The sequence below is a fragment of the Gopherus flavomarginatus genome, chromosome 21 (genome assembly GCF_025201925.1).
Source record: "Gopherus flavomarginatus isolate rGopFla2 chromosome 21, rGopFla2.mat.asm, whole genome shotgun sequence".
Taxonomy (NCBI): domain Eukaryota; kingdom Metazoa; phylum Chordata; order Testudines; family Testudinidae; genus Gopherus; species Gopherus flavomarginatus.
The window spans coordinates 2494814-2521896 of NC_066637.1; the positions used below are offsets into that span (position 1 = coordinate 2494814).

The 27083-nt window shown below is 43.8% G+C and overlaps 1 protein-coding gene across 12 annotated transcripts in view; it reads left to right on the forward strand.

Annotated features, from left to right (window-relative positions):
• The window catches only part of NPHP4 (nephrocystin 4), a 100467-nt gene that overhangs the window by 37813 nt on the left and 35571 nt on the right, over window positions 1-27083 (forward strand). For all 12 annotated transcript variants that reach the window (XM_050931754.1, XM_050931756.1, XM_050931762.1 and 9 more), the window contains 2 exons: window positions 6994-7176; window positions 9432-9570. In XM_050931754.1, the coding sequence (XP_050787711.1) occupies window positions 6994-7176; window positions 9432-9570 (322 nt within the window). The remainder of the gene's footprint in view (window positions 1-6993; window positions 7177-9431; window positions 9571-27083) is intronic.

Below are 27083 nucleotides of genomic sequence, written 5' to 3' on the forward strand. Positions count from 1 at the left end.
TGTGGCTACAGTGTAGATTGGAGAAAAACCACACTGGCTCTGCAGAGGAGGAAGAGAGAAATAGTCACTGTTGTTCTGACTCTTGGTAAGCGTTCAGGAAAGAACCCGGAAAGATGAGCAAAGGAGCTGGGTCAATAGCTCAATCACTCATGGATGTCAGAGGCTTGTCTAAAATGTTCCATCCCATAGAAAGAAGCTACCCACATGTTAATCTTTGATGCCAGCCATCATTGGCTCTCAGGCCAATTTGACCCTTTCTTTGCTATTGCTGAAGGGAGTGCTGAGTGAGGCTAAATGTTAAAAGCTCCTTGGGCTTATTTGCCTGTTAATATCATTGGGCACCGCAGCTCTATACCGTTCTGTACCCCCTTTGATTTGCAAGCTAGAAAGTAGAGCTGGTCAAATTAAGAGCTGCGAATCATATTAGCTGGGAATTTAGTTGCTTGTTCTGTCCTTGAATGATTCATGCTCGACATCTGTGCATGAATCCATTCTTAAATATTCTCCAGGAAGTTTGGACAAACAGTTTTCACCTGTGGGTTGTTTGGTTCAGTTAATCTATTCACCATTCATTATATTGGTCACCCAAATCGCATGACGTTGCTTGTTCTCCATGTCTGGGCCACTGAACCTTCTTAGAAAGGAGAATAGCAAATTACCTTTCAGGCACATAGAAGTATGTTTGTGAGGATCAGCCGTTCCCCAAACACTCATGTGAACAAAACCTGTTCGGGTCAGTCTTTTAAAGGAGCCAATAGTAAGGTATCAGGAACATGGCAGAACTGAGGAGCACTACAGAATTCGACCACGTGTGCATAAACACAACTTTTCAGGATTCATCCCTCTCTTTAGAAAGTGGTGGTTGTTTCTTAGTGCTTGATCCAACACCCATGGAAGTCTTCAGCAGGAGTTAGATCAGGCTCTTAATGTGGATCCCTTTGTGCTAAAATCGTAGCTAATTGAGAATCTGACTCCCATCTTGTGTTGATCTAAATATTTAATGTTATGTTGGAACATTATAAAAACTTGAGCAAAAATTGTACTTGACTAAAAGTATCTTTCAGAATCAAACAATAGCTCCTTTTGTAGCTCACATATTGCTTCTAAAGAACTATTTCAGTCTGTAGGATAGAAAGGCAAATATCGCCCATCAAAATGACAAAGTGCTTTTCAACGGTCCCACATGTAATGTGGCACAAATGGGCTTATGAAATCTTTCTAATTATATGTTAATTTTTTCCACTATAGATGGAGAAACCTAGCCTGCAGCAGTCCTGGAGTGCTCTGGCAAGCTCATTTGGAGAATTTCAGTTTTTAAAAAGCGAATTCTTCTTTAGGTTTTAGCACAAAATTGAATTTTTGCACTATAAAAATAATTCATCCTTTCTTTTAAATCCTTAACTCCATGTGTGAGTTTAAATCTTTTATTGTTCTGAGGATTTCAGAATCATAAGAATTCTACTACTTTAATCCTCTGTGCCAATATTATGCATGCCAGCATACATTTATTGGGACTAGTGCACACATTTGAATTATTTCATCCAGTTTTTCAGTCCAAATTCTGGACCAATGCAAAATTGTGGTAAGCAGACAGAAAGCTATTCATTACTGTTATTGTCTTTAACCCTGTTGAATTCCATGGAATCTGTGTTGTAAATGGGGATCATGCAATAAATCCCTCCCCGCACCAACCCCACGCGTGACCATCTCGTACACCTGACCATGAGATGTGATTGCCTGGTCCCTAGGCATAACACCAAACTCATGCACTGAGTTGATTTCAATGGGATAAAACTTCACATTATATTGTAGTGGGAGGGATGAGAATGGACATGAGCTTCTCCACCTATATCCTGAGTATTGAGCATAGGCCATTTCCAGCAGTAGGACATTGAGCAAAATGCGTCAGTGATCTGATGCAATGTTGCAACTATGTTCTTCCCTGCATAAGATGGTAGTTTTTGCTCCTTAAAATACCAGGTAGGATAAGTCCAGGTAATGCTATATAAATGTATCCTCCGTTAACGATAGGAATCTCCCTTAGGAATGCCTTCAGCTTTGTCTTCATCACCTGTGTTGGTTGCTGTGCTGGATTCTGTCTCTTAGCAGCCACACTTTGGAATAAAGGTCTAGGGTAACACTGTGAGAGCTCTCAGCAAGGTATGGACACTGGGGTAGGTTTGTTTACTGCAGTCTTCCATTTTATCCCAGTGGTCTTGAACCTAGAGGGTTTGAGTAGTTGGGACTCAGGCTGTGGTGGGACAATTTGAGATTCATGGAGAGTGGAAGAGGGCTCAGGAAGCATTTAGGTTTTGGACATTGGTTCAGTGTGAACAGATTTTAATAATATTGTGTGTATGTAATTAGGACCCATGATGAGTTCATATTTAATACATGTAAATATGTAAAATAATAAATGAGTCAATCTTTGGAATTAAAAAAGATCCATCTAATGCTTTTATCACAAAAAGGGCATAGGTTTGGCTTACAGTAGGTTATATTTATAGTATCTAAATCCAAAATCAGAACATTTTCTCTTCTTTGGTGCAGAGTGTAGCTTTGGTATTTTTTCCATACAGAAAAGCTCATTAATGCAAGATTCTCTGTTACAAGTGCAGCCTCCTGTAACAATTGCACCTAATGCACACAGTATTGCTAAAATGGCCAGAATCATCCAGTGCTTTGCATGGCTAGCTCATAGTTAGAGTGAGAACACATAGATCTGCATTAAAATTATTCAGCCGTGTGAGCCAGCACTGGCTGGATGAGGCATTTTTGCGTTATTTTAGTAAATTGAGACCCTAATGACTTGGATAAAGATGATCAAGGAGACAAGGGATTTTAAAATGGTCTGTTTTGCATGCACTGCCTGAGGCAAACCGCAGGGGAGTCTCATCCTGGTGGGACTGATAAATTGGTCCTCTTTCTCTGGTCCATGTACATGGCTTGCCCGTCTCTCTCTCTAGGGCTGGGGATTTTTCTAGCGCGTGTTCTGCAGGCTGTCACCTACAAAGATCCTTTACTATTTCAGCCATTAGTTTATAGTAAGAATGTGCAGCTTAATCAATAGCAATTGATTTGTTATGAGTCCTTAATTGTCCTGCTAAGAGGACTGTGAGAGGGTCATTGATAATGCAGTAAATGTCGTCTCTCATTAGAACTGTCCAAAGGAAAACTGGAGGGAAATGGATATTTATATAAGTGACATATGCCCTACTGGCAGATGGGATTTGTATTGATTGGAAGAAGACAAGCTGAAGGGAACCATACAATTGGAAAATTAGATATTGGCTTCAACAAATTAAAAAAGTTAAAACCCAAGAACCTGCAGAGGTCTGGGTATCGGAATGCAGATTTTTATTTATTAATTTTTGTACAGTGATAAGAAACTTAAATGTGTTGGAGCAAAAGTCCAGTTCTAGGTGTAGTTTAAAAAAAAAAAAGAATCAAAGTGTATTTAATTCTGGAAGAAGGTCCCAGACTGAGAGCTCGGTAGGCTGAAGTCGTCTGCTTAGCGATGGAACAGGTATAGCTCCGTCCCACATTGTCTCCTTACCAATGTGCTTTGAAGCTGCCCTGGAAGGAGCATCGCTAGGAGATCAGTTTAGCCTCCAGGGCTCAGTCAGTCTGTGCCCTCATCTGAGGCTGCTAGCGGTTACGGTAGTTTTAGTGGTATAGTGGTATGGTCCCTTGTACAATAGGATCTGGGCCTCAGTCATAGCTGCGTCTCTCCATCCAGAGACATTCACCAGGCTCATCCCCAGGAACTCAGCACCTACCTCAATTCCAAACTGATACTCTCTGAGAGCTCAGAATCTCTGCACTTCTCTTTCCACCTCTCAAATGGAGATTTTTTAATTTAGCCTTTAAATATTTTGGCCAGAATGGGTGGCTCAAGGAAGCTGGTCTCAGATCTAGTCCTGAGGGCCCCGAGGAGTGTGGTTATGATGTCTTCTGGCTGCTGAGAAAACTTTGTCTCCTTACCCACCCAATGTTGGCTGACTGCTCACTCCTGATCTGAGCAGACTTTGAGGTGAAATGCTGCTAGTTCCATTCCCTGTTGCCTTGTGCAACCAACAGAGAGTTATGAACACACCTACAGATGCTGCTCTGTATCATGCCTGAAGATTGCAGTCTTTGAGGCTGCTGGTAAATAACAGGTCTTCAGCCACAGACTCCACTCTCCTGTGACTGTTCGAGAAGGGTCATTCATTGCAACTTCCTGCCCAGTTCATAGATTTTTGTTGCTGGCAGAATAAACCCAGTTGAAAAATGGAGTCTCTGTAAACTTCTTTGAAGTCTCTCTGTCCTTGTTGTCATTATGTAAGTGCTGACATTGTCCTGGACTCTAAACTAGGCACAGAATGAGGAAACCCTTCCCTACATAGTTATCTGGCAGCACTGGGGACACGAAAGGGAGATGTTCAAGCTGCATGCCTCCAATGGATGTATTACATTCAGAACGAGGCTGATGGGAAGTGGGCATTGCTGCATGTGCTTCAAATCAAAAAAGAAAAGAAGGGTGGGATTTTAGTGCTAGCCTAAGAATGGGTAAAACTCCCATAGGTGAAAAGTTGGGCCAACGTGGGTGCTTTTAAACGATTCAGAATCCCTTTGGCATGCCCGTGCCAATGTCCCCTCCTTTCAGCTACCACTGCAGCAAATTCTGTACCAAAGAGGCTGCTTCCCTGCCTACATCTCTCTCTCTCCTTCTCTTCTGCGTGATGCACCGGGATGCTGGCCTACATCTCTCTCCTTCTCTTCTGCCTTATATCCTCTTCTGCCTACATCTCTCTCCTTCTCTTCTGCCTACATCTCTCTCCTTCTCTTCTGCGTGATGTGCCGGGATGCTGACCACGTCGCTGTCCTTGCCTATGAACGTGACACACATAATTCAGCCTGGAGTGTCAACTCATTTAGCACACAAGTGCTACCTGGGCAATCCTGTATCCTCAGCCGCCTTCAGAGCATTTGCCTGTGACTTTCACATTCCTAAAGGGTTACTGAGCCTGTGACGGGATTAGCATCCATCTGACATGCTGGTGTGCCGTAAACTGCACTGATGGGAACCGTCAAGCCAGGCCATCAATGGCTTCAGAGTGAACCCAATTAACCTCTGCACTCCCTTTATGCAAAGTGGTTAATCCCAAAGCTGATTGCCACACTAATCACAGCATCCTCTGTGCCACGATCAGCACTTTGCAGGGAGCTACAAGAGGGATTTCAATCACTGACAGACCTGTAAGCTTGTTTTTATACATACCCTTCTGTAATGCCTGATTTTAAGAGGAGGCTTTTAAAGTGATTGTCTGAGTGGAACCCTTTAGCTTCTTTTTAGAATACATTTCCCATCTTGGGGGACCTGGTCCAGAAGTATACTATTTATGCTGCTCTTTCAATGTGGGAATTAAAATGATTTTTAATGGTCTCACTGGTCCTTGCGGCACAAAACAAATCACCGTATCCATAGAGGCAATATGTCATCATGGGGAGCACAGTACCAGTGGTTATGGCAATGATGATAATCCCTCAGCAGCACTCACGTTGTAAACCCTGCTAGGCAAAGTTTATGTTGGCTCTGGGTTGAAATTTGGCCAGATAGGCTTGGTGCAGGAGAAATGGGGCTGCCATTTTTGAGCACTAGGTATGGAAAATATTGCATGCTGTTAATCCAAAAAATAGAGGAGGAAAGGCTGTTTGGTTATGTCACAAAGGTATGAAGTGCAGTTATCACATAGCCTGATTGCCAGGTACTGTTGTATCAGTAGCACACATGGCAGAGATTTGTTACACTTACATTGTGGATAAACTGGATGTGCACTTGTAAAATAAAACGTTCTAGAGATAGATGTGGTCCAATGATTAAAGCAGGGAACTAGGAGCCAGGACTGTGTCCAGCCATGCCTCTGAGATGATATGTGACCTCAGACAGCTGATCCTGTTCATGCAGATGTTCCCAGTGACAAAGTATGAAGACGAGACAACCAAAAACTTGTACTAAATCTAAGCACAGTTGTCTCTGACTAGCAGGTAGCAAGCTAGTCCAAGTTCTCCAGGAAGGCTCAACAGCTCCTTTTAACACAGAAAGATAATATTGGGACTTTTTTAAGAACCTGCAAATTCAGGGATTTGAAGAGAATTTTTTACGTTATGAGCAAAATGTGGGCCTGGAAAAACAGATAACGTGCTTCAAAATAGCACACCTCCAAATTGTGTTGAAACAATGGAAGTTATGACTACAATATTGAGGTCACAAGAGGAAATACGTAACTGAAGGGAAGAATCCTGGGGTAGTGCACTAATATTGGAGCACTGCTGTTCACAGTCCTTTATTGTGTCCCTCCTATTTATTGTTGTTCAGCTGGAAAAATTACCTGTTTGTGTTGGTAGATGGGAGAATATGGTTATCTCACCTCTCAGTAAATATAGCTTCCCTCCTGTGTCCTAGGAACACCCAGCCCTCACATGCAGAGATTTTGGATTTTTCAGATATGCAATAGCAGTCTCTTCAATAACAATAATTGTGTGTGTAAATTAATAACCAATATAGACCTAATCATCTGGAGTATTTGCAAATATTTGCAACTGCAGTGGGATGAGAGGCTAATTTCTTTTCTAATGTTCATGGGTTGTGCAGAAGTGTTTATGCGTCTGTGTTCATTCTAGGTCATAGCTTATGATGTGATGCACTGTTCATCCTGAACATTGATGATGGTTGAAAGCCAAACAAACAGAAAACTGATCTTTCTTTTATAAGAAAAATGCTGCAGAGAACTTGCCTGTCACTCTGCCTAGAGGTGATGAGATTCCAACAAAAGATGGCTAAAGATAGACGATTGTTACCATTCAGTAGGCAGAAAATGGCTAATGGCCAATTCCTATTTGATTCTGGGTTGGATGACAGCAGTCTAGAGTGACACAGAGATAGTCATGGCAAATACCAAATGTTCTTCATCTCTGGTTATTTAGTCTCATATATATTTTTAATCCTAGGCATTGTCCATTTCCTCTTTGACTAAAGCAGCCTATATGCATTCCATCCGATGGACTGTTTGGAATCCTTTGCTGGACTCGTGTTCCATGGAAGTGATCTTACCACTTCAAGGAGGCGCCCAGCATAATCCCAGCCATGTGTTAGTTTACAAGATGCCGCCCACCAGCATGAGCTCCGAAGAGGTAAAAAGAAGCTTCTCTGAGCTCTCCTTTAGCAAAGGTACATCAAAACCACTGTGCAGGTTTTCAGTACACACATGGCACAGAGCTTTCTTGTTATTTTAAATGCTTCGTTCAATAATCTTGCTAAGTAGCCCAAACCCAATGCAAACCAGCCATTGAGTGAACACACATGAGAAAAGAAGGAAGGATAACGCATCAGAAAATACACATTGTGCATTTATTTTATCAGCTGTTTGGTGTTTATTATTTCTATGACATTCATGCCAAATGCACTGTAAAATTATTTATTTTGACAGTGTCTGGAGGCCCCAATCCTGATTGGGGCCATTTTTGTGCTAGGTGATGTATGTAAAAATAGCACGTAACTGTAAGCTCTTCAAAGCAAAGACAGTTTGCTCTATATGAACCTTCACTTCCCTAGGAGCTGCCATTTAATATTAGAGAGGCCAAAGGGAAACCACCAGTGTTTGAGTGGCTTAGTGAGAGGCTGTGATTAGTGATGCAGAACGAGCACCCATCTTGGAGAAAGATGCTTTCTGTACAGAATTCCATTTTCACACTAAACTGGGTCCTTCACATTCACACACTATTGGGGAAAAGCCACGACACTGGCATCTATACTCTATCCTAACTGTCGATAGCGTAGAGAGTGAAGATATATGCATGTTGCTTAAACTTTGTTAAACTTCACACACAGTGTGGGGGCAATAAGAGTTTTCAGACATTGTTGAGTGGTTTTGCTCATCCATTCTGTTGCACGTACAGTCTTTTCCCAAGACTTTTTCTGGCTCTAACTGGGAAGCCTCAATGAAAATTTGTTAACCTGCATTTCATATGTATTGGGAAAGGATGCAAGATTTTGACAAATATTCTGTTCCTAGATGATTTTATAGTTTTAATCGTAATCTGGCGGTGACTCTTGAGATATGAACTTAATTGAGAAGGCAGAAGGTGCTAAAGAAATTAGTTAGTCCTATGGGTCAGCTTTTTTATCCCCCCTCATGACTCTCATTTCAAGTCTTTCTCCTGCATTTGAGCTTTGGCAGTTTGAGAGATTAGGAACCAGATTCTGATCTCAATTACAGCATGTAAATCCATAGTAGAGTCTGCTCCAGTTTAACAAAATAAAATGAATAAAGAATGAATGCTGTATGCTGTGCAACACAGGCAGAACCATTCAGGCAAAATAGAAATGGAGAAATAATAGAAACACAGTGGGGCCTTGGAAGGAAATGCCTGGAATGGGATTGTGTGCTTCAGGAATTAGGTGCCTAGTTCCTGATAAAAATGAATCTCTTACGGGGGGGTTGAGTGTATTTCATTATTGGCTGGTGGAAAGATTCACGAAAGAGAGCAATCTCCCCTTCCTTTTGTCTCCTGAGCTAGAAGAGACTCATTCTAATTGCTGAAAAGGATTTTTGAAGGCTATTTTACATTTAGAAAGGGTTTCTCTAAAAGGGAGTTTTAGCAAGAGAAGATTTTGATCTGCTTTTAATTCAAGAACATAGCAGTAGTACAGTCTAGTTTGCAGAATCAGACAGAAATGTGCAGCCTTCTTGGGGTCCAAAGGGTTTTCCATCTAATGCAGTAATGGGGAACTGCTGTCCCTTTTTGGCGACTGCACTGATGTCAAGGACTGTTTGGGGAATCATGCTGTAGATTGATTAATTTGTTCCCCCAAAACACTTGCCAGGATGTTGCTTCCTTCTGTTTTTATCCAAATCTATTTGCTAGAGGTCTCTCCCAGTGCTGTCTGCTAGTGGAAAGCCAAAGTTCACTCTTGATCTGGTGGACAGGTTTATGAACAGACCAATGTGTGCGAAAAAGCACACAAACCACACTGTGATGCTGTAACATGACCAGAAACTGAACTAACAAACTGTAACATAAAGCTCTTTAAATATAAGATAATTTTCTTTCTTCCAATAACCCCAGTTTGCAGAATCAGAGTTACAGTTCTGGTAATTAATCCATCCTACCTGAGATTTGGAGGAAAATTTGCTGATAATTTTGGAGTTTAGTGTCATTCCACAACCCTCGTGCCTCAAGGAAAATAACTTCCGGATGGAACCAAAGCTTTCTGGGAACCCCATTTTAAAAAAATAATCTCTTGATAGTTCTGCCTCCATATTCCTTGCGTTACAGTTTCTTATTCTAACTTTGTAGAACTGGCAGTAGAACTCTCTTTGTTCCAGAGAGTGGGTGGAAAGGATATGGACAGATCACATTTTCTTCTACATCTGTTTAAATTTCAGGTGAAGCAGGTTGAGTCTGGCACAGTCCAGTTCCAGTTTTCCACTGATTCAGAGGAACATCTCGGGACTTCTGCAAATTCCTTAAGTAACAACAGAGGAGAGCTGCTCCGCTCAGCGAAGCCATCCACACCATCTCTGAGTGAGTATTTTCCAGATTGGTAACTTGTAAAGCACATTGCTTGTCTTCAGTCTCTGCTCAAAAGAAAAAAAAAACACTGAACACACAATACAGAAGGCATTGAATGCACCAGCTACAGTAGTGACTGAAGTTTATTTTAATTTGAATTGGCTCTTGGGATTCTCGCTTCCTGTGCTGCTTTTAAGCTTGCAAAATTCAACTGTGACAGTAGAGAACTTGGCAACATATTGTCTGTGAGATCCCAGTACAGTGTAGGAGTTGTTTCACTGCTACCCATTACCTGGAACAAGAGCTGTGCGAGGCCCTGGGATGGAGAGAAAAGGAAACACTTTTTACTTAACACATAACTGGCTTGTGGAACTCATTGCTACAAGATATAATTGAGGCCAAAAGCTTTGGAGGATTTAAAAAAAGACTAGATCAGGGGTAGGCAACATATGGCACAGGTGCCGAAGGCGGCACGTGAGCTGATTTTCAGTGGCACTCACACTGCCCGAGTCCTGGCCACCGGTCTAGGGGGCTTTGCATTTTAATTTAATTTGAAATGAAGCTTCTTAAACATTTTAAAAACCTTATTTACTTTACATACAACAATAGTTTAGTTATATGTTATAGACTTATAGAAAGAGACCTTCTAAAAACATTAAAATGTATCACTGGCACGCGAAACCTTAAATTAGGGTGAATAAATGAAGTCTCGGCACACCACTTCTGAAAGGCTGCCGACCCCTGGGCTAGACATTTTAATGGACAATATGAACATCCACAGTAGAATAAAATATATAGACAGGGTATAATCCCGCATGTGTCAAGCTATAAAACAACCACTGCCTGATGGGGATTGGGGAACAACTCCAATGGGCAGATTGTTCCAGGATGTGTCACCTGGATCTCTGACCCCTTTCTCTGAAGTATCTGATCTGGCTACTGTCAAGGCAGGATACTGGACCAGGTGGGCCATTGGGATCATCTGGTATGGCACATTCCTATTTTGTGTCAAAAGGGGTGAGGTACAGAAACAAAGGACCAAATCTTTCCTGCCTAGATCAGTGGTTCTCAAACTGTTGTACTGGTGACCCTTCCACATAGCAAGCCTCTGAGTGCGACCCCCCCCCATATAAATTAAAAATACTTTTAAATGTATTTAACACCATTTTAAATGCTGGAGGCAAAGCAGGGTTTGGGGTGGAGGCTGATAGCTTGCGACCCCCCATGTAATAACCTCGTGACCCCCTGAGGGGTCCTGACCCCCAGTTTGAGAACCCCTGGCCTAGATCCTTCCTGGTGATGAGAAGTTTGAGCGAAGCCTCTGTACTAGATCAACAAGCACGAGGCCTGACCACAACTGTGCAAAGGACCTGAGCATGTGTTGACCGTTCCCAAGTTCTGGTCCCAGCTGGGACACTACCTTTGGGTAAATCACTTCCTCTCGGTACCTCAATTCTCCATCTTAAAATCTGGGATAATGATTCCATCCTTCCTTCCAGGGGAATTATGTGGCTAATTCGTTGATGTTTGTAAAGTGATTGGAGAGCCTTCAATGAGAGGTGCTTTTATTATGCAAAGTACTAAGATCTCCCACTAAGCATCTATGCATGGGCTCATGCACTGTGACCTGTCAGTCCCAGGGGAATAACCAGCCGGTCAATAGCATGAGGTTTTTGTGAACGTGGGCTACTAGGGACAGTTTCCTGTTGAACCTGGGAGAAGGTATTTTTAAGGCAGGAAGTCTCTGCAATAAAGTTTTCATCCCCAGTATCTTCACACCGGCATGGGCTTTGGAGATGTGAACCCCTACAGCCTCATGGAATGGCCTCCAACAACCACCTGAAATGTACCATTCCTGTGTAACACTGTGGTTTATTTCTTTAACCCTTAGACCCTCCGAATGGTTTGAGTCATTGATATAGGCTGAATAAATAACCTCATTTAATTGTCCTTTATAAAATGTGAAAACACCACTTATTTAATCAGCATGTACCTGTGCTGCCAGTGTATTTTGTTCTAGGGTCTAGCTGAGAAAAACGTGTCTTTTAGTCGGGTCGGAGGAAACTTGTGGAACTCAAAACTTTGGAAAACCTCTCTGACTATATTTTTCGTCACGTACGTTTGCAAAACTAGGTCAGGTCTGTAAACCCTCTTTTCCTGTCATTTAAACACAGTAGTTTTCCCACAAGCATGATTCAATTTAAAAAAGAAGGAAAGAAATCTAACCTTTTCCTAGGTAAAGGGAAGGCTTTGCTGTGCATTGGGAACAGAAGTTAGTCTGGCAGAAGTGGTACTCTATGTAGACTGTGTGTTCATGTGTGCAGCTAAAATATACTGTAGGGTGATATTTTCCACATCATTCAGCCCAGCTGCTCCCATTGAAGATGGTGGTAAAATGGCCTTTGACTGCACTGAGAGTTAGGTCTAAGCTTTTGAACCCTGGCCGCTCCAAGATATTTTTTTCTCCCACTGCTCTTTGTTTCCTCAGCAGGAAACAAACCCAATATGCTAGAGTCTGAGTTGAACTGGACTGGGTTCAAAATGAGGCAAAATGAGTGTGCTCATTTATGCAGCATCTCTTTATTTGGAATGATGTAATGGATAGTTTCACCGTGGGAGGTACTGTAAAAAATGAACGACTCATTGAAAGTCATTCCCCCCTCTGCTCTTTTTAATCTTTTTCAATTTATCTATGGTTGTGCTAACCAGATTTCTCTCAACTTAACTGCCTGTTTAAACATCAGTGTGTGAGTTTATTACCTTATTAATGTGGTGGTGTTACTGAAGTCTATAGGACTCTCTGTGTTTGAGGAACTGCCAGAAAACGTAATCTGTTAGTAAATGTTTTGCTGCATAGTCTCATCTTTAACTAGTTAGTGCCTGTAGGGTGGCCAGTTCTTGTCAGAGATGGTGGCCAGCCACCCCTAGAAACAGAGGCATGTGGAGTACGTAATAGGGAGCCCATTTCAAGTCTCCAGGTGGATGCAGAGGAGACTGTGCAGTTTATTACACAGCTGCTGAGTAAAGTAGGAACATGCCTGTATTTGAGAATCTCTCCTAGGCCTATGGAGTGGAGACCTCCTGGAGAGTTGTTTTTCTTCTCTATCTTCTGGAGGTTCTGTTCAAAACAGAAAGACATTTTCATGCTTTGGAACCTGTTGATGTGAGCAGGGGTTCAGAGCGGCCTCCTGTTGAACTTTGATTGGGGATCCAAGAGTGTTTGTAGCACGTATACTTTGAAACACTGTCTCCCATTGAACTAACGCTAGAGGTTAATCTCTGCTTGGGAACAGCACAGCCACACCTGCAGCATTTCCACTGTCCCACTAGGTGTGGGAGAGGGGATGTCAAATCATTGCTCTTTCACGCATCACAATACAGGAGTCTGCTACTTGAAATGGAGGCCAAAAGATCATGAGAATATAGTCTAGCAGATTCATCTGTTTATACCTCATAGAAATACACAGACCGTACCTACAGAGCTTGACTCTGCTGAATGCATTTAATTTGAGCTGATTTTGTCATGCTCCCTCTAGAGCTTTCAGTTAAAATCTTTCTGCGCATTCTCTCCCAAGACTCAGTAAGAGACTTTTAAATGCATAACAGCTTTTAAGTTATGACTGAAACCTTTTCTGTTTGAATATTTTGCAAACTGCTATGGGTCCTTTGGTAACCTAATGATATTGTAGCTGTCAGCTTTAGTGATGCACTTTGACTTATAGATATGAATAATGCACCATATTTTGAAGTATTAAAGCAGGCTAAATGTAGGCCACGTTATGCATCATGAAATCCACTAGAGGGCAGTCGGGCCATGGATTTTGCCTTGTAAATATGTACTGACTCATACTCTGCCTTCCAACTTTCTGGCTTGTCACAGTCGGGTTGGTTGGTTTGTTTAATAGGTTTTAAATCAGAAATCTTGAAAGGGCCAGTTGAAGCTTTTTAATAGTGGCGTTTCCTTGGGTCTATTGAGTTAGGATCTCCTGGACATAATTGAAGGACTTTGCTTGAAGTGTCTTTTCATAAAGGCAATTGAGTTGGCATTAATCAATATAATTAAATGGATTACAATGTGGAAAAAGGAGAGGTAAATTAATCTGAACATGTACTTCCAGTGCCATATCTATAGGGAGCAAGGAACCTGAGCCATCGTGCAGAATGTGAAACGACACTGGGCTACAGTTTTGAGCAGGAACATGCTGTAGCTAATAGTCTGTGAAAAAACAAAACCAAACAAAACACCCAGCACATTTGGGTGATCTCAGTGCCACAATAATAGCACAATGTGTAACCGAGTGAGAAACCCAAAGTGCAGATCCTGGAACAGCTGCCTCTCTCTCTCTGTGGTGCAGTGAGCTTGTAAAGTCTTCACCGGTGCTGCTGTAGGTAATATTTGCTGGCTGAGCAGAGGTGGCATAAGCCAGATTTCCTCTTGCCTAGAAAAATGTTATAACGACTGCCAGTGGATTAAATCTCATCTAGTCGGCATTATTGGTGTTATTTATTTGTGCTGTGGGAGTGCCCAGGAGCCCCTGTCATGAACCTCCCTGCGCTAGGCGCTGCACAGACACAGAACAAGACAGCCCTTGCCTCAGAGATCTTACAGTCTAAGTAAAGGGATGGTCCATTAGGAAAGATGAGGTATTCACAAGCAGTTTCTACATGCATCTGCTTGGGGTTTACGCAGTAGATCTCATGCATTGGTCGTGCTGCCTCCCTTTGGGGTGACCATAGTTTGGTGCGGGTTATTTCACAAGACTTTCCCTTTGTGGCTGACAGACTAAGCCCCCCTCCCCACCCTGACAGACCCTCACAATTAGTTGGGGAACCAGGAAAAGTTAGTGAGAATTCTATCCTAGTTAGAGAACCTGAGTTAGCATACCACACACCAGGACAGCAAGCAGTCTGTGTGTGCAGTGCTCTGGTCTCTGCACTGAAGCCAGCGGCTCATCTCTCCCTTCTTTCCCATCATTTTGAGACAAGTGTTCGGAAATCCTGCTGGCAGACTTTTATCCCAGATAAATAACATTCCCAATCTCTTGCAGATTCCATTGACTTCCCCATGGGACTGGGAAAGACCAGGTGTAATTTGTCTCTGCTGGGTGTATCCGTCTGTCTGACACACTGAACATGGATATGAAAAGCTTGTAGACACAATGCCTGGCAAGTAAGCTTAGGTTTGAAAACCTGCCAAGAGTCTTTAATAAAAACAATTCTAACTTCTGGTGTCTCAAGAAGAACATGAATCCTCCTGCCTGTTTCTTTCAAATTACTTGAATACAAACACTATTAGCATTTTATCAGACACTGGTTTATGGTCCCACAGCCCTAAAAATGCACCTGTCCACTATTCTTGGTTTTGCCCGCCATTTGAGCTCTGAGCAAACCTAGTGCCTGGGTAGAGTGATAGATCTTGTTCCACATACACCAGAGACGAGTGTCGGGCAGTCTCCGGGCATGTGCGTTTATCCAGAGTCTGTGCATTTAGACTATGAGCATAATGGGCATTTATCCAGAGTCCCTTCTTCTTCTGCTTGTCAGAATTCCACAGTTTCAGTCAGTTCACCAGAATATACTCCCCAGTCTCTATCCTTTCTACTTACGCACCTTGAGAGATTGCTTGACTTTTAAAGGAGACTAGTGCAGACCTTTGGAAAGCATTGGCAGGTTATGCTTCCTTTGACAATGACATTTACTCTGAGGAACACTGTCAACATAGTTATTGCTTTGTGTCTTTCACGGCTAGTTTTTGATAATGTCAATAGAGGCTCTAGTTTCTGCTCATTCAGCAAAAGCTATTGCCCTAAAAGTAGCAGTAATAATAAAAAAAACCTTATGACTTAATTCTACAGTCCTTAAACTCCCATTGGGAGTTTTGCTTGATTACAGAAATTTGGCCCTTACATTTTATATTCTTCCTTTCACCTCTGAGTATCCCCCAAGCAATTTCCAAAATTAAGATGTATGTAAGAAATCTTTCACCTGTCATGGAAATGCAGCCACTTCTGGGGTCGAGTGTGAAATCTAACAGCACATAGCATTACAACATGACAGCCTGGGATGGCAAATGAAGAAGCATCCATTATCTAACTGAAAAGGGACAGCTTGAAATATATGTCAGTCTGCATAACTTGTGGGACTGTGTCTTGGAGATGGAGATAGACTTGTAACCCAAATTGCTGCCTCAGGGATATATCATGAAGAGACACCAGATCCAGTCTGAATCTCTGCAAGGACTGTTCACATCCTTACACTCCTCCTGCCTTTCTCCTCCAGCTCACTGCTTGTTAAGATTAAGTGTGTCATTTGATGGAAGGGGGTTTCTGGCTTAGAGACTTCTGTGCTTCAGGCAGCATCACAAGGCTTGTCAGCCCTTCTCCTCTCCCTGCCTTAGCTGTGTGTTAAGAAACCTTGTCCCACTGTGCTTTTCAGTATAATTTGCTGAGAACTTTTTTATTTGGTCTCCTGATCTCTACTTAATTGCTTGCTGAATATGTCTATTCATGGACAGCTGTGAGATCTTGATTATATAATAATAATTACAATTGGAGATATACCAAGCTCCTAGAGCTGGAAGGGACCTTGAAAGGTCATTGAGTCCAGCCCCCTGCCTTCACTAGCAGGACCAAATACTGATTTTTGCCCCAGATCCCTAAGTGGCCCGCTCAAGGATTGAACTCACAACCCTGGGTTTAGCAGGCCAATGCTCAAACCACTTAGCTGTCCCTCCCTCCTAGTCTGGGAAAATGCTACCTCCTAAAATTCAACACAGGAAGCTGGTTCTATTGCATGGTGGTTATGGGTCACAATTACTGATAAGTTGTTTCAAGACACACATCTGGCTGCCTCTAAAATAGTTACCATCACTAATACCTGGTTCCTTTCTTTGGTGTCATGTGCACACCTCAGAGAATTGAATAGGAGATTGTTGCAAAAGGACCTTAACTAAAGCTGATCTCATTCCATCTGTCCGATTTACATTCAGGTTCTTATACCGTACCCATCCCTGTAGACGCTGATTGATACTCGTATCCATACAGAGCCCAGAGGGTTATTCTGTTGCCTTTCTAGTAGTGCATTCCCCCATTCCTATACTCTTGCCTTGGATGTGACTTGTTAGAGCCTGCCTGCTTTGATTTGGGGCTTCGAAGTGCTCACCTTCACCAGCTCAGGAGCGATATCTGCACAGCCCTCATTCAGTCAGGAAAAGTTATTTAGTGCCAGTCACATAACCAGAGTGCCCCTGGAGAACTTTCTGACCAACAAACTGTTTCAAAATCTAATATGGAGCAACACACAGGTTGTGTGATGAGATGTAGTTGCTGGTTAGGTGTATTTACATAAGGGGCAGACTCTTCCTCTGTTTCACATGTATGTCTGCAACCAGATTCTAATTTCTGCTATTTATCACTTGTGGCTTCACAGCTGCTATTAGAATCTGACCCAGGATGTCTCTTTGTTGGGGCTCACCATTAGTCTCTAGATTCTGCAGCCACAGGAAAGAACCTGCCTTGAAAATGGCTGCAGCAGTTTCTGTTCTGCCTGCTGCTATTACACAGATTCCCATTCCCTCTTGCCAATGGCCAGATACATTTGGGCTTATGGTTTTAGTATAAAGAAAGACATTTCTGGTATGGGGAGCGAAGAAGGATAAAGGGCCAATACGATGAGACTGTTGCTCCCATAGCAACTTCTGAGACTTGTTTGAAAAATTCCTACACCTATGTGAAGTCACTCTAGTTAAAAACCAGTCGTCTGAACTGATCAGAGTTTTCACACAAAGGCACTTCTGCCATCTTAGAAACTCTGTGTGCTGTGGGGTCACGAGGGAGCTGTCATGCTGGGTCATGTGGAAGCCGTGTGTTCACTACCCGTTTAATGTCACAATGCTGGACCACCTTTCCTTCCAGGCAGGTTCAGTTTTGGACCACAGTCTCCCAACCACCAGGTGCTACAGAGCACATTCCTCCAGAATTTCATTCAAGTGATACTTTGGGTACCCAGGAGAGACTAGATCCTTCCCACACTGGTTCTTTCAAAAAAGTGACCATCTTTGGCCTGTGTCTCTGCTCTCTCCACCCCATCCTCATCCTGCATGACCAACTGCTCGAGCTCCATTTCTATATCGTCATATCTCACCCTCATTGTGCAATCCAAAAACAATCCCAACACATTTCTCTGCATGAACAGCAGCAGGTTGCTAAGCAACAGCCTCATCACGTTGGCCCTTCATCCTTCTTCGCTCACTACTTTTCAGGTTAATAACAGATTCGTTTGGTTAAATATAGGCAGGTCTGCTTCTGCATCCCATAAATTCAGCAAACTCACTGTGCATATCTCATGTTAGTGGCTCTCATTAAATACATTATGCACATTGGCTTTTCCATCCTTGAGCAAACTCCCCCAGTTTGCACAGTTAACATTAAATTCCTATTAGCATTTATTGAAATGGAGGTAGCTTTACTCCAAAAGACCCAAGTCTCTGTGGCAGCACGACTATCCCGTCCATACAACACCTGTCTCCTCAGTGTACAGAGGGGAGGGATTGCAGCTCAGCAGGCTTGCGTCAACACCCAGTTTATTAGTATTCCTGTCACTGGTCCTAGTACAACATTGCAATCCCACCTTTGTGTCCCTTTATGTCATTGGAAGGTGTGAGACTTCAGTAATGGCCCAGAATTGTGCCACGTATTGTTGGCACATCAGTGACTGACCAGCACATGTGCATTGTAGAAAGAGCTGCAAGATTCAAACCCTGCCTGCCACTCCTGGGTGTCTTTGATTGGATAGGCTTCCTATGTCTGCAACATTCTGCTTTCTTATTGCGTAGCACGACAGAAATGCTACCCTGTGAATTCCTGGGACCACTAAAACTAACTTTCCGTGTAGGACATGACGTCGTCGAGATCATAAGCCATTAATGAAAGCTCACGGTGGCCTCTGAAATAAGTTAATGGTCTCTGTCTACTTCCTGGTGCTCTTGTCCAATCCCTAGTTCAGACCTCCACCAAATTAGCAATGACTGCTGTGCTTGTTGGCTATGTGACCATAGAGGACAAATGTTTGTAGAGCCAGAAAGATTGAGCCTGGAGTGCCGGTCTCTGCAGGACAGGAGCAGGACACACCGGTTATGGGTTATGACGGGGGAGCTTACACTGTTGCAATCTAAGCTGTCCCTGTTCTAGGGATCTAAGACTTCATTCCTCAGGGTCGTCAAAAAAAGGCTTCAAACACATTGACTATTTTTTTTGTTCACTCTGACAGAAACCCTTTTGTTTGTTTGTTTACTGGCAATTGCGACAGGCCGTTCTCCTCCTTTGATGTGAACCGCCTCAGGAAGCATGTCCCACCCCACCACTGCTCAGCCTGCGTCCCGGCCTAGAGCATGGTTTATGTTCAGTGGGAGCCGGCTCCAGCCCATCATCAGGACTGTGCTGCACCTCCCTGCTTGTCTGTACTGAGCTGCCTGTGTGGGTCTCCGCAGTGTCCTCATGTCGTGTGCCCAGTCCGGTAAAGGGTTTGTTCTAACGCTAGAGCTGGTCTTGCTGTCTCCTCTTAGGGTGATTTATGCAAAAATACCTTTGTAGTTGTGCTCGTCCGGTCCAGACTTGCATGCTGGGGGCTCTGTTCCCGCAGCACAGCTCCCTTAATAGGCTTAGAATGAAAGTCAGAGTGACACAGTCACTTCCCTTGCTCAAGAGGGCTTCCTAAAAAGTAGTGAGAACTGTTCCAGGCAGGAGGAGGAACAGATTTCCAGGTACAGAATCCAGAACCGCCGGGTGCCTTTGTTAGCCATCTCAGCAGAGAAGCAAGGACTCAGTGGGACACAATTATTAGAACTTTCCTGCAGGCTGTAGTGGAGATGCACACTGGTGGCAGGCAAGCATAGGGAGCTTGCACTGCTGTTGTATGTGCACAGCTACATGCTGTACCTGCCTTGCAGGAAGGAACGGATTCAATGCCCAAGAGCTGCCACTCTGGCACATTGCACAAGCAGAGCTCAGTTTTGTTTCTTTGTAAACCTTAGTCCAGTTTCAGGAGGGGAATCCAGACAGGAGAACTCAGCTGAGTCTCAGCTGAAAAGCAGTGTTCCTTTACCTGCCCAAGGTGGTTAATGGCAGACACACCATCCCTCTCCACCCAACCCAGATGCAGAATGCAGTGTGCTGTGACAATCCAAAAGGTGGGACCCCGAAATCATTCATGAAGGAAACTCAAAATACTGTGAGATTCCTGCCTTCAGTGTTGGTGCTGATGGTGCTTTCAGTCTCATGAGATCCAATTGCTGATATCATTCATTAATTTTCAACAATCACATTAAGAGGACACCATCTTTGTGTGGCCTAAGATAACTTTGGGACTAAAATGAAATGAGGAACATTGGAGAAATATGGATCTCATACACACACACGGGTGCACCCACAGGAAATTCAAAGAACTAAGTCCATTTGCAACTTCATAATTAACCCTTTTGGCTCCTGATTTCTCTGCCCAGGGCATGCTGGCTTCAAAGCTGTCTGGTTTGGTATGTGACCAAGTATTAGAAAAGCTGAATGAAAAATCTTAATTATTTTGCTGACAACTGCACTCAGTGAATGGAGACTGGCTGTGGAGTAATAGAATGTCAGGAAAAATTAATCTCTGGACAGGCCTGGACATTTGCGCAGTTGGCAATCTAATTTTACCTTTGTCTCAAGCAATCTTTCCAGATGGACACTAGTTTTTAGTATCAGTCGGAAGGTAATAGTGTACTCCAGCCTCTGATTCCACCTTCGACTTCTGTGTTATATTTAATAAACAGCTGGAAACTATCTTATGGTAAATTCTTCTGAGATATTTTTCCTAAAAAGCAACTAATGCCTCCTGGAGAACTTTGGGAAAAAAATCTGTTTAAAAACAATTCTGCTTGCTTGTAGCCTAGACTTTTTAGACTTCTTTGGATTTTATAACACGGCACATTTACATGGAAACAGAATTAGTGTAGGGCAATAGAAATCTGGACTTTATATTTTAATTTTTGTCCCAGTATAAAGTTTTTCAGTGCTTTTTGGGAGGTGTTAACATCAATTAATCTTGAGTAGAAATATATCTGACATTGTCAATGTTTTGTAGTGGTTTTAAACTGAAAGATCAGTGCAAAGCCTACTAATTTCTAAAATGGCACTGAACCCTGTGTTCAGTGATGGGAGAGCTCACTCAGTCAAGCTGCTTTAAACTGAGTTGATTTATTGACCAAGAGTGCAACAGAAACTGACAGAACCTTTCCTCAGCTGGTGTGGGAATTGGCACCTTACAGGCTTCAAAGGGGCGTGTATGAGGGGGAACATAGCCGATAAGAATGACTTGGGATTTGTTATGTTGTGTGTACAGAAATGGTGTTTTCCTATGGTGGAAGAGGGGAGTGGAAATCAGGAGATCTGAATTCTTGTCCAGGATCTGCTGCTGATTCCCCTGGTCTCTTAACCTTGTGCCACCTCATCTTCCTCTCGTGTGAAGTTTACTCACTTCACAGGCATGTGGAGAGTCACAATTAGTTAGCCCTTAACAATGCTTCTGTGGGAGTTGGGTGCTAGATTCCTTTGAAAAGTCTGGCCTCATTGTGTTGGGATGTTGGACGCAGGTGGAACAGAACATAGCACATGCTCCCTCCCTTCCCTGCTTATTGTTTCAGTTTTCAGGTTGTTGTGAGGAGGAGGAGTGTTTGAGCTGTCGAGGAGTGATGCTGTGCTCTGTAATGCTGCCCAGAGCGACCAAGTGCAGGGAGACAACAGTGGTTCTGGCTGAACATACGTCCTGAGTGCTTCTGCCCCTTCACGAAAAGCTAACTGCATGTGAGGGGACGTACTGAGCATCCAGAGAGTGCACAGACCTGCTTGAACAAATCTAGGGGCCTTTTAGGGTTATTTGTAAAAGGCCTACCCCCTTGCCTTCATTTTTAAGTGTTCATGTTGGACGGAAGCTGGAAGTTAGTGCAATGATGGCGATTATTTGGGGCAGCACCTGTAGCTATTTTTCTGATGTAAGCGCCGTAGCAACGGATCACATTGTAAAGCAGCAGGCAGCTGGGAGACTATGTTACACAAACAGACTTCTGAACAGAATCCACCAATCAGCTCCTATCAGTCTCCAACCCCTGCCAGAAGCCCAAAGGCATATGGAAGCTTTTAGTGGAGTTTTTTTTTTTAATCCCACATTATTCCTTAAAAAAAGTAACATCTTCTGATAGCAGCAATCCCCTTTCTCCCTAAACTCTGCGGTAGAATAACCAACAGAGACATCCTTAAGGTGCCTCCTTGTTTTGGGCTTAAAAGACAGAACTCTTATTGTCACGGGGCATTGTGTAGTGGAGCCCCCCGCAGTGGGAATTATTGCATAAGTAAAACGGACACTGTGTGAGCTGATGTGCTACCTAAAGGGCTACCCAGTCATTCAAACGCTCCAGACTGAAGCGCTCTTAGATGCTGATTCCTGCCACTGGAGTTACCTGCCTTTCCGTTTTGAATGGATAAAGGGGACATCTTCACCTGAAAGAGCTAGTGCTGTGCACTGCTAGAGCAATGGTGTTGCCTATTTTGGCTAATAGGACGGCTGCTATATCATCCCATTTATTAAAAGGGACATAAGAATTAATTCTGTTCTGGGATGCATCCAATGGATTAATTCTCCAGCAGTTCCTGCTAGGTGTCTCATGGCTGTAGACCCTGCTCATTCACTGTAATCAGAATTGATGTTTGTTTTACCTATTTAGAAGTTGATCGTAATTATAAGTGCACAGCAGGACTTGGTACAATCTGTTAGGTCAGATCCGTGTTAAAGATAATCACTCATGCAGCATGTACTTCTCTTACAGCGTGAATAACTTTTTTTCTAGCTACTCCTGGAGAAGGACTGAGCGGATGTTGCACATAAGCTTTGAAGCACTCAAAAAATACTGTGATTTTACATGAAACAGATTAAAGTGAGTAGTTGTGAAAGAGGCTGTATGCAAAAGATAATTCTGCATCCCAAACTGATGCAAAGACCATTTTATTCTTGTCTTTTTTACCTCATTGGAGGTTTTCTCTCCCTCTGAGACTCGCATGAGGACTTCATGGCCAAAGAAGTTTGGATAGACGTCCCATCAGTCCGATTGCTTGTTGTGCCACAAACTGTCGTCGTTTGCTCCTTACACAATAGACGTAATATGAAGAAACTACATGGGGATGTTGAGGGGGTCCAAATACGAGTGCTACATGTACACAACATTGCAGGGCCTAGCTAAACACCTGCTGCTCTGGTTGGGTCCTGGTGGTTTCTAAAACATAGAACACAATGAGAGCCACTAGAGGGTTCACAAACTGTTTAAAGCAGTGGTCCTCAACGCGGTGCCACTCTGTGCGCCTGCGTACTGTCCGGCGGACAAGCATCCGCTGAAATGCTGCTGAAAAGCGGCGTCACCAAGAGGCGCCGCCGCCGAAATGCCACTGATTTTCGGTGGCATTTCAGTGAATGCTTGTCCACCAGCCACGGTTCTCGGTGGCTTGTCGTCCGCACTTGCCACCCAGAAAAGGTTGGGAACCACTGGTTTAAAGGGATGATACCTAGTTCCTATAGACAACACAAACCCTGCTGTTCTGGGCAGCAGCAGTCAGAATTCTGAACTCAAACTGAAATCTCGCCTTTGCCATTGGTAGAGGCTGGCAAACAGGGTTGTGGGAATGGAGAACTGACACGAGGCTCTCTCACTTGCACTGGGTGGTTGACATTCTTTCCATTTTGTGTGTGTTTCTGCCCCTCCTGATACCAGTGTGTGGTAGAAGTTGCAAAATGCTACAGATGGGCTCTTCCTGTGGCATATACAAGGCATCCGAGAGCAGAAAGAGTAGAAATCCCTCAGCGAGACCTGTTCTCCTGAGATTTACAAGGCAGTTTGACAAACCTAACAGGATGGGATACTTCAGATAGGATCTGGAACAGCAGCGGAATGTTTGGATGGTTACGTCCTGGTTTTGAAAGGACAGTCCCATATTTAAGCCATCCTTCAGATGTTCTGACTTTTTCTTAAAAGTGGGTAAATGGTCCTGTCTTTTCGGTCTCCCCCTTCCCCAATCAGTACTGGCAGGTTCTGCTGCTGGCCGGATCCCTGCTCTCCAGCCACTCCCCCACCAGTGGTGAGTGGGTGAGGGGGGGTCCAGTGGCCGACAATGGGGTGTGCGTGAAAGGCTGGTGGTGGGGCGAAGGTACCACGCGTGGGGCCAGCCGCTCCCGCTGCTGGTCCTTCAGCACAGCCCCTGCTGCTTGTTGGCTCTCGGCCAGCAGGACTCTGCCCCACCATCCCATTAGCAACCAGCACTGGTGAGTGCAGGCAAGTGGCAGCAGTTACGTGTTGGCCCTTTATGTGCTTCCCCTCTCACTGTCCTCTCCCTGCTTTGCCCCTTCACCCCTCAAGCCCCACTGCTCCTGCATATCCCCTCCAGTGGGGCGTGTCTAGCTTCCAGCGCCGTGCAGAGAACCAGCCCCTGGTCAAAGTGCTCAGCTCAGCAGCAGCCTGGGCAGCAGGAGCTTTCCTTGCCACGCTGCCTCTGGCTGGGCCAGTGCCCTGGGAAAGCCCAAGACCCTCTGGCCCGGGGTGCTGGCTGGGAGTAGCTGAGCCCTGCATGTGCCAAAGCCCCGCACAGCGCTGGCACGGGGCAGCCTCTTCACCGCTCAGTTAAACTCGGGGGCGGGGGTGGGAGTGATTTCCAGCCTGTTCACGCCCCGAACTTGCAGATTGTACAGTAACCCCCAGGGCAGGGGCTTAGCACCCTCTTCACCCACCCTCAACCGCACTGGGTCCTGCCCCCAGGGAGGGTGGGGCTGCTCTGTCCCCTAGGCACCCTCCCCTGCTGAGCCACCTTTCTGGCTGGTTCCCTGAAGCCCCTGCAGTCAGGGTCCCTGGGCTCTGAGACACAATGCAGCCTGAGGGCTTAACCCCTTACTGCCTGCACTGTAGCCAGAGGACAGGAGGCGGCTGGGTTATGTCGGTGGCCAGCAGCAGCCTGGGTATGTTAGCTGCCTTTTGACACTGTGCGGGTAGGAAGGGACAAGCTGCTTCCAGCCGGGCTGAGGGGGTGGGAAGTGAGCTCTGCAGAGACACAGGCCAAGTCATCCCTTCCCGCCCCTCCTCCTCCTCTGCAGCTGGAAGCATCTCCTGTCCCTTCCCTCCCGCACAGTGCCGAAAAACTGCTGCTGGCCACATTCTGGCAGAAATCTGGGGAAGGAGGCCATGTGACCCAGTGTGCTTCCCTCCTCACGTGTTGTCTCAGGAAGACATGGTGCCAGGTACCAGGGGAGGCGGGTTCATCCTGGGGGCCCAACCAGGCATGGAGGGCAGAGAGCGCCAAGCAGGGAGGGTCGGGTCAGGTGGTCACCCTCGTGGTGTGAGAGAGGTGTACGGGAATGTGTGTGTGTCACCCCTTCCCCATGTAACCCTAAAGCCTTAAAGGTAAGAAGGTAAATAAAAAAAATCCAACTCCACAGTATTACTTTTTAACGGGTTCAGTCAGCTTGATGCTAATTTGAATGTTTGTACAATTACCATTGAATTTGCTTGAATATAAGTAATTTTACCAGTTGTCCCATATTCAGCATAGGGAATGTGGTCATCCTAGCTTTACTAAACCATTTGAAAGTGACCCACTACCAGTAATCACAGTACTGCTGGGCAGACTCGGCCTTTCTTTACTATTAATCATACTTGTCTCCTCCCATGTAGGCAATGCGAGGTTAATATCTGTTAAAATATTCTCCATAACTCCGCTCTTGCATGTATCTACGTCACTGATCTAGTGGCCTATGAACTGATTAGCAAGAAACCTCTTCTGCTCCTTTCCTGTGCTGACAACTGCTGAGCCTTGTGCATTCTAATAATGACCCTCTTTAATGGACAAATCCATTGTAATAGAAAGAACACAGTAATTTAGGCCTAAGGGAAACTCACTAGTTTCCTTGGGAAATGTTCCCAATTAGATATCTGGACTGTGTGAATTAGAGAAAGCAAAACTACATCTCAGCATTGCCAGAAAACATCTGTGCTTGGAGTCTGTGCGAAACGATTTCTCACTTAGTAGAAGAGCAAGTTCATCTAGTGCCAGAGAAGAAGTAGACCAGCCAAAGATAAACACAACAAAACCCAGGCAATGAATGTACAAAGAGATGAAATAGTGACGAGAAATAATAGAAGAGCCATGAAAACTTAAGTATCCCAAAATGTTCACATCTCATTAAGCAATCCACTTAGCCAGTACCACGTGTCTTCAAGGGAAAATGCAGTACTGTCTAGCGATAGACGGTCTATGTTTTACAGCAGGAAAGTACTAAATAGCAGATTTAGCCTAATTCCCTTAAAAAAAAAAAAAACCCTGTGAATCTGGAGAACTGCTACACATTTTTTTTTCCAGGTGACAATTCTATTGCAAAAGTAAGTCAGCCAAATGGCTGAAAAACAGCATCTCTCATCCCCATAGTTAAGTGTCTTCATCAGATTGGCTCGGAGGAATTATTTAATCAGAAAAATATGAATGATAATTAGGAATCATTTAAGAACAACTTACTAGATGCACAAAAAGCCACAATCCCACGAATGAGGAAGAAGGCAATGCTGGTTAAAAAACTGACCTGGTTTACAGAGAAACTACAAAAAATAATATATAAGAATGGGAAGTAGATAGTAATGAATATAAATCAGAAGTTAGAAATTGTAGACAATTGATAAGGGAAGCCAAGGGACACAAGAAGAAGTCTGTGGCCAACATCATTAAGGACAATAAGAAGGATTTTTAGAAATATATTAGAACAAAAGAACCCTGACAATGGTATTGGTCCATAATTAGATGGAAGTGGTAGAATGATCAATAGTAATGCAGAAAAGGCAGAAGTGTTCAATAAATATTTCTGTCCTGTATTTGGAGGGAAAACAGATGATATAGTATCATCACATGGTGATGATAGCACTCTTTCCATTCCACTAGAGGCTCTGAAGGATGTTAAAACAGAAGCAGCTAATGTTCGACATTTTAAAATCAGCAGGTCCAGATAATTTGCATCCAAGAGTTTTCAAAGAGCACATTAAATGGATTAAAAACTGGCTAAATGGTTGGTCTCAAAATGTAATTGTAAATGGGGAATCGTCATCCAATGGGTATGTTTCCAGCAAGGTCCCTCAGAGACTGATTCTTGGCTCTACGCTATTTAATATTTTTATGACTGACCTGGAAGAAATCATAAAATCATCACTGATAAAGTTTGCAGATGACACAAAAAGTGGGGGAGTGGTAAATAATGAAGAGGTCAGTTCACTGGTTCAGAGCGATCTGGATCACTTGATAAACAGATACAAGCAAACAATATGCGTTTGTATATGAGTCAATGTAAATATATGCATCTAGGAACAAAGAATGTTGATCACACTTACAGGGTGCAGGACTCTATCCCAGGAAGCAGTGACTGAAAAAGATTTGAGGTCATGGAGGATAATCAGCTAAACTTGTGCTCCCAGTGTGATG